This window comes from Bison bison, unplaced genomic scaffold (genome assembly GCF_000754665.1).
Source record: "Bison bison bison isolate TAMUID 2011002044 unplaced genomic scaffold, Bison_UMD1.0 scf7180017864038, whole genome shotgun sequence".
In the NCBI taxonomy this organism is placed as follows: domain Eukaryota; kingdom Metazoa; phylum Chordata; class Mammalia; order Artiodactyla; family Bovidae; genus Bison; species Bison bison.
Window position 1 is genome coordinate 1,604,140 of NW_011494610.1, and position 8,685 is coordinate 1,612,824.

Sequence of the window (8,685 nt, forward strand, 5' to 3'; positions counted from 1 at the left end):
CTTCAAGCCAGACAGGCAGACCTAAGCTTCTTGCTATCAGGCCTTGGGGAAGTAACTTAACCTCTCTGCCAGTAAAACAGAGACGACTATACCCTTCCTCACAGCATCATTACAAACATTTACACAAAAAAAGGCTTATGAAAGGACAGGCACACTGCAAGTTCTGCTTTTAGTATTAGTCTCACCAACACTATTACTGAGCCACCATAGCTCACTTGGTAAAGAATCCGCCTGCAATGCAGGAGACCCCGGTTCGATTCCTGGGTTGGGAAGGTCCCCTGGAGAAGGGACAGCTACCCACTCCAGTATTCTTGGTCTTCCCTGGTGGCTCAGCTGGTAAAGAATCCACCCACAATGCGGGAGACCTGGGTTCGATCCCTGGCTTGGGAAGATCCCCTAGAGAAAGGAAAGGCTATATCCACTCCAGTATTCTGGCCTGGAGGATTCAGGACTGTACAGTCCATGGGATCACAAAGAGTCGGACATGACTATCACTTTCACTCACTTTTCCAACACTGTTAATGATCTTTCAAATTGCAATTTGAAATGATCTTTTCAAATGCTCTTGATCAAGATCTTGAAATGATCAAGATCACTGAAAAGATCATTGAAATCATCTTTTCAAATTGCAAAAACTTATTTAGAAGCTATCAGTTTCTCCTGTGACGGGAGTTTCAACTCATTAAACCTGGGCTGACCAACATGGCAGCTATAAACCAGAGGTGGCCACGTAAATTTAAATTCAATTAAAAATTCAGTTGCTCAGGCACAGCTGCCACTTTTACAAGTGCTGTGGCCACACGTGGCTTGTGGCTATCACACTGAACAGCACAGGCCTGGAACATTTCCAAAGCTATTTAATTATTTCACAGATAGTCTGTGTGATTATTTCACTTAGTGTAGACTCTCGCTTAACTTTTATTATTTATGTCATTTAGCTCAATTCCTCTTCACAACAGCCCTGCGAGTTTGGTAGCAGTAAGATCATTATTCTCATTTCAGAAAATGGGAAAATGAAGCTCAAAGAGGTTAACCTGCCCACAGCCACAGGGCAGCAGCCGCGCTGGCATTTCACTGTGTAATTTGGAGAGAAAATAGATTCGTGCCCAGAAACGGCCCCTCTCAGAGTCCCGGGCGTTTAACCGTTGCTGGGTTCCTTCCCGTGAAAGCAACAATCTTATTTTATTCGACCTCAAATCCCCAGGGCCCACTTCCACATCCATAATCTGCACAAATGTGTGAATACATCCCAAGGAATCTCCTCTAAAATGGTTATCAGGAAACCGGGCATCCTGCTTGCTCCACGCTAGGAGACTCGACCTCATGGACCACGAAAGCACCTCTCATCTTTTTAAATCAGAAGAGTAGCTAGTTTGCAGCACAGAATTTTAGAGCTAGAAGGTCCCCGAGATAAGATATAAGATGGCGAATCGATGTTTGCATCGAGGATGGGGTCTGCCAGGGACCGGGCACTCTGAGAAGAGATGGGGACCAATTACCCAAGTCGCAGTGGGCAGTGGGTTGGGAGGGCGGCTGTCTCTCACCACAGTCCTAAACCCATTCTTTTACAGATGAGAAAATTGACACCAGAAGGGAGCACAGGCCTCAGCCATACCACCCCCTCCAGGCAGAACTCTACACTGTCCTACCAGCCCAGCCTAGCAGGGTAACATCCTCAGGCCACGAGGGCAAACAGTGCCAACATGAGAAAAAAAGAAATCCAAGGAATATCCCCAAATCCTAGAGCATGGTATCTCTATCTTATCTGGGTCACTGCCCTGTCCCCACAAAGAGATCTGAAAAGCCACTGGGAATTTCTCCCCAGGCCCATTTTGAGCTCCTCTTGCTGTCCCATGCAAATGACAGCCGGAGCAAGGCAGCTTCCTAAATGCCAAGCAGCCGGGCAGTTAGAGAAACAACAGCCTGTGTCCGCAGCCCCGCCCCACCCTCTAGAGTGCGGACGCCATTCCCGGGCCTCTTACCTGCTCCTTATTGTTATTGTTCAGTAAGCCGGGTTTCTTTTTCTTTTTAATGGGACTTGTGGATGTGTCCTGTGGCGAGTGGCCATTGGAGGAATGAGGAGGGCTGGGGAACTTTCTTTTCTGAGCTGTTCTCTCTGTGGAGCCAGGATCTGAAAGAGACACACAGGATCACGTATTTTAATGGTCAGGACTAGGCCCCGCAGGAAGCGGGGTGTGGAGGACACACTCATTTTGTCCCCAAACTTAATGCTATCTTATTGATCCTCCTAGAATATACTTACCCCGCTGTCTTCATTACATGTCTCAAAGAGGTAAGACGGTCTTTCTTTTGCATATATAACATTTCTGTGAAATTTGTAATTTATGGCCAAAATAAAAAAATTGAGAAACTTCACATAATACCCTAGATTTGGGGCTTCTATTAAAAAAAAAAAAAAAATCAGAGCCTGCAGGGCCTTATACAACCAGATCGAGCTGAATATTTGCCAGCCAGTTTCTAGAAGGGAATATGCCCTCTATTTTGCCCAAATCCCCACCATTCCCTTTGCTGATAAAGGTCCGTCTAGTCAAAGTTATGGTTTTCCAGTAGTCATGCAAGGCTGTGAGAGTTGGACCATAAAGAAGGCTGAATGCCAAAGAATTGACGCTTTCGAACTGTAGTGTTGGTGAAGACTCTTGAGAGTTTCTTGGACTGCAAGGAGATCAAACCAGTCAATCCTAAAGGAAATCAAACCTGAACAGTCATTGGAAGGACTGATGCTGAAGCTCCAATACTTTGGCCACCTGATGCAGAGAGCCAACTCATTGGAAAAGACCCTGATGCTGGGAAAGACTGAAGGCGAAAGGAGAAGGGGGCAGCAGAGGATGAGATGGTTGGATGGCATCACTGACCCAATGGACATGAATTTGGGAGACAGTGAAGGACAGGGAAGCCGGATGTGCTGCAGTCCATGGGGTCAAAAACAGTCAGACATGACTTAGCAACTGAACAAGAACCACCACCAGCCTTCCCTACTGTCTCCCTGTTGACCAGGTCATGAACCAGCAGCCATGAGCTGTCACACACCCAAGAAAAGAAAGAAAGTGAAGTCGCTCAGTTGTGCCCGACTCTTTGCAACCCCATGGACTATAGCCTACCAGGCTCCTCTGTCCATGGAATTTTCCAGGCAAGAGTACTGGAGTGGGTTGCCATTTCCTTCTCCAGGGTATCTTCCCGACCCAGGGATCGAACCCAGGTCTCCTGCAGTACAGGTAGACGCTTTACCGTCTGAGCTACCAGAGTCACAAACTCAAGGCTGATGGCAAAAGCAGGAAACCATGAGAGACAGGCCAAGAAAAGAAGGCCACATACTTTTAAGAAAATGAAGGCAAACATAACTCGTGGTAGAAGACAAATATTTATTCACGTTTATCAGATTAACAAAGTATAACTATGTAAAAAAATATATATATATACCCCACCCACCAGAGTTCCCGTGACCCAGTCACCAGTAGATAACGTGTTTGTGACTATCCTCCAGAGATCAACAGAGAGCTGCATTCTCACCCGCGTCTCATCTGAAAAATACGAACGCCACCCTCGACAATCCGTTTCTATTTTTATTCTCCCCATACCTCATTTAAACACAAGCATTCACACAACCATCCTATCTTCACCTGCAAAGATCTGAATCCGTTTCATGCCTGATGGCTCTCCCACTAGCTGACAGAGGCCTGAGCCCCTGCTATGCTTGAGGAATGAAAACTCCAGGGACCAGAGGAGCACAGGACTGTGCCAAGAGCACAGGTGGCAGAATGGGATACAGAGTTCAGAAAGATGACTATCTGCGAAGATGGCCTGATGACGTTCCCCAGTTCCAGGGTTAACTCTCGGGCAAGTCCCAGCATGCGGGCTCTGCTGTGTGTGACCAGCCTGTGTCTGGGATGGTGGCCAGAGCTGTTGGGGCAGATCACCAGGGTCCAAGGGCTGGAGCACCCTCCAGCATGCTTCAGACAATGGACCACTTTTGCAAAATCCAATCCACACCAGGGAGTTCTCTCTGCTCACCAGGCAGGCTGCAGGAAAATCCTGAACAAACGTTTGGAGTGCTGCACTGAGACCAGCCCCGAGAGGAAATTAAATGCGAACCACAGGCACCTTGAGGGAGAAGAGACCTCAGAGTCAAGGGGCCACCCCACAGACATCAAAACAGCGGCCTGGAGAGCCCAAAGGGATGGCTCAGAGGCACACAACAGCTAGTTAGTGGGGAAATGCACTAAAAAGATGTAGCCTAGGACTGGCAAGTTTCCCCGGAGAGAACCTCCTCTCATTCCCACAGGGATCCTCACCCCACATCACCATCATACGTGAAAATGCACACGTTCTCCAGAGGGTCTCTGACCTAACAATCTCCTCCTAGAAACATTCTACAGGCCTGGTCACAGGGCAGCAAAGCGTATACAAGATGATTCAACTGCAGCACTTGGTGTTACAGCTAAGACTAGAAAGGACTTCCGTGTCCACAAACTGGGAGTTGGCCTGAACATACAGTGGGATACAGCCATGAAGAAGAACAAATCACCTTGAGACAAACTGACGTGTGATAATCTCCAAGCTTCTGGGTCAGGTTAAACAGCATGAAAATACCAATGACGCTCTCCACAGAACTAAACAAATTACAATTTTAAAATCTGTATAGGAACACAAAGACCCTGAGTAGCCAAAACAATCTTGAGAAAGAAGAACAGAGCTGGAGGAATCACACTCTCTGACTTCAGACTATATTATTTAATACAAAGCTACACTCATCACAACACTTTGGTACTGGCATAAAAACAAGACACGAAGATCAATGCAACAAGACAGAGAGCCCAAAAATAAACCCACACACTTATGGTCGATCTATGACAAAGGAGGCAAGAATATACAATGGAGAAAAGACAGTCTCTTCAATAAGTGGTACTGGGAAAACTGCACAGCTACATGTAGAATAAAATTAGAACATTCTCTAACACCATGTACAAAAAAGCAATGCATGTCTAGCACCAATAATAGACCAAAAGACACAGCCCAAAAAAGATGGGTTGGTTTGGGTTAGCTTGGTTTTTTTCGGGGTTTTTTTTTTTTCTTCTCCTCCATTTTGTTTGGGTTTTTTGTTTCTTTTTGAAAAAGATGTTTTCATATATATTCATATTTACATAAGCCTAAAATACTCCTAGTTGAACACAGAAGCGTAAGTTCTTAATGGGGACCGGAGGTTGCCTCAGGGGAGGAGAATCTGCAAGGAGTGGACGCAGGACTTCTTTCTTCTTTCCACTGTGTATCCTGCTGTACTTGACCATGTTCCTGAACTACTTTAACAAAATAAGGAAAAATAAAAAGGAAGTATTTAGAAGGTACAGTGTCATATTAAAAAAAAAAAAACAGTAGGTGCAAACCAAAGCCAGTAATGAGCAAATGACAGAGGCCTGACTCAGGATAAAAAATGTGACCAGATGTACAAGCTTAGGGTTGATCCATGCGGGCCTACAGACCCCAGGAAGGAGCTTGAAATTTGTTCTGTGTGCATCTAAATCCAAATAACCCCATTTATGTATCAGAGGACAGGTGTTTAACAAAACCATTTTGGGGGCTCAAAGGAGATGTGTCCCAGGAGAAACGGTACCCAGGCCAGGCAAAACTGAAAGCCACTGGGCCAAGGTGCTGCTTCTGTACATATTGTTCCCTTAGTGCACAAAGTTTGAAGGAGGAGAGCACTGGAGCAAAGTCAGGCCAGTGGAAAGCTAGGAAAATGTTTGGGGAAAAAACAAATAACCACTGACTCCTGAACAACAGGGGTTGAGCCCGCAGCCACCACCACAGCTGAAAATCCACATACTGCTATCTCTGCCTCAAAAACAAAGGAATGGGTAAAGGACTCACCAAAAAGCAGGAAGCTGAAGCAATCTGGATAGAATCAGGACTCAAGCCCTGGTTTTCTGTGATTCCACATACTGTGATCTGTAATTGAACACAAACTTTTCCCCGCACTTAAAAATTGGTAAAATGAAAGTGCGTGCGTGCTCACTCAGTTGCGTCCGACTCTTTGTGACCCCCATGGACTGCAGCCTGCCAGGCTCCTCTGTCCATGGGATTTCCCAGGCAAGAAAATTGGAGTGCGTCGCCATTTCCTACTCCGGGGGATCTTCCTGACCCAGGGATTCAACCTGTGTGGCCTGCATTGGCAGGCTGATTCTTTATCACTGAGCCACCCGGGAAGCCCAAAATGAAAAGACAAGTATTCTATGTATTGAAAAAAAATCCACGTGTAAGTGGATCAGAGTAGATTCAACACGTGTTCTTCCAGAGTCAAGTTTAGTGTATCGATGTTTCTCAATGGAGTACTAGTGGATTTTGGAAAGGATGGCCCCTCCTCATTGCAAGGACAACCCCAGCCCCCTCATACCCACTGCCATTGATGGTTCCAAACACTGTGACAAACAAAAGCACCCCAAATACTTCCTGAACCCTCCCAGGAGTGGTACCAGCCTCCTGGAGCACCTCAGAGCTAGAGTATGGGGCACAGTGAATGGAACCCACAGCCCAGCCCACGCCTGATCAACCTCTGGGGCCAGAAATGGCTCCAGCTCCTCCCTGGGCCATCTAAATCATCCACCTGTGGCTGAGATCTCCTAGGACAATGGTTCCCCATCCAAGTGTTGTCCCCACACTAGCTGCAGCATCACCTATGAATTTGCCGGAAATGCATGTTCTCAGGCTCCATGTCAGATCTACAGAATCAGAAATTGGAGCAAGGCCCAGCAATCTGGGGTATAAGCAGGCTTCTGGAGGATTACGGAGAAGGCTAATTTGAGATGCTCTCGCCTGTGTGTTTAGGAGACAGAGACTGAGTTCTCCAGTCTCAGGAATTGCCTTGCCTTCCTCATCGCCATCTAGAGGGTTGGTTCAGGACCCCAGGAAACAGAAGCCAGGAATGAGGCAAGGAGAAAGAATTGAAACAGCTGAACAACTCTGCCTCCTTCTCAGGGCCTCGGGGACACATCTGTAAAATGGGAGGAAAGGTAAGGAAAGGGACCAGACCAGTTCTTACCCGGAGTCCATGAAAGTGCCTCAAGGCCCCATGAGCTGCCTGCCACAGTTCTATACGTGGATGCAACTTCCTGAGAAAGGGGGCCTGAGCCTATTTCACCTTTTTAAAGGTGAATCGACTCTAAAGATCAAAAAGCTACAGGACCAGAGGATCCTAAAGTCTTTTAACTTTGAAATTCTTTAATGATACATGAAAGAGCAGGATGGGGAGGGAGTCACTAGAAATGAATATACTCATAAGCCATTGAGAGTGGAGGAAACAGTTTTCCCCAAGGCCACCGGGAAATAAAAGGGCAGGAGGGTCTAACTCAGTGAGAGGAGGGGGTCTGACCCAAGGCTGCCCACACCCAAGAGGATCCTCAACCTTCTAGTCTGAGCAAAACAGAAGAAAATCCCCAATTCTGTTCCCGGTTACACATACAGCAACTCGCTCCAGAGTTAAGGTGAGTATCTGTACAGTGGCTGTATCCAAGAGGATACAAGAAATTTAATAGAATCCAAACAACAGACACATCTGTCAACAGCAGAGGCTCTCACTGAAGCCTCTTAGGGAGAAAAACTGAAAAATGCCTGTTGGATTCAGTGTCCTTCTAAGATACGAGACAGCAGGCCGGCAGCATTCTGACTACCAGCCTACCCACTCCAGTGGAGGCCAGGCCTCTGCTGGTGATAGAATGGTGGGTGGGAACCTTGCTGTAGTCATGGTAACAAAGCTGCCTTGAAGACCATTTCCAGAAAGCTGAGTCAAAGGTTTTTGGGTTTTTTTTCCCCTTTTTGATGATTTAATTCTGACAGGGACATATTTCTAAATGCATTTCATGTATAAATTTGGAACGATGATGACACACACCCACTGTGCACCGAATCACCAGGGAAATGGTTCACCCTTGATCTGAGAGACCTTCCTGGCCAAGTGGCAGGACCTGAGATGCTCTGGGCCTGGCCCACACCCACTCCCCCAAAGTCAGTCTGGTTCTGAAGGAGTTAACATGGGCAAGAGAGCAGAGCAGAGAAGAAAAGGCCAGGAGCTGTGACTCAGGAAAACAGCTTGGCATGGAGCAGGAAGCAGAATTTCCCCTCCTGTGACATTTCGCTGAAATCTTAATAATATGGCAAGTCTCCTGGGTATTAGGAGCCAGGCTTGTGATGCCATCCTCCCCGAACCCGTGTCTTGTGAAAGGCCAGAAATAATCCCACTCAGCCCTTCCTAGATGTCCCTTGACACAAGGGACGCCCTCCTCCCAGATAACGCACCCACAGGTAGCAACAGCTAAGATGCGCTTGTATTGCACACAATGCACCAAGCCCTGTTCAAAATGCCTCCCGTGTCCTTCCCTCTAAGTCACCGGCCCAAGAGCACACAAGCGGCCAGGCTGGGATTCAAGCCCAGGCAGCAGAACTCCAAGGCCCACGGGTTGGGCCTCACCCCAGGGAGAGAGGCTTGCCTCAGGTCTGTTGCCCGAAAACGTCCTAATTCAGGGTCTTTGCGTTCAACAGCACACACTCCTTTTGCTCTGATCACGCGGAATGTGGGGGTTGCGGTGCTCCAGGAACCAGAAGGAAGATGGAAAATTGTGACCGTGTCACTTGCAACGATGCACAGTACTGAAGCACATCCCACCTCCCAACCCTCAC

At 47.3% G+C, this 8,685-nt stretch overlaps 1 protein-coding gene across 1 annotated transcript in view; it reads right to left on the reverse strand.

The window, feature by feature from the left end:
- Positions 1-8,685, reverse strand: part of ZMYND8 (zinc finger, MYND-type containing 8) — a 124,228-nt gene that overhangs the window by 84,099 nt on the left and 31,444 nt on the right. Inside the window, exon 3 of the mRNA XM_010835118.1 lies at positions 1,983-2,131. Coding sequence (XP_010833420.1) covers positions 1,983-2,131 — 149 coding nt within the window. The remainder of the gene's footprint in view (positions 1-1,982; positions 2,132-8,685) is intronic.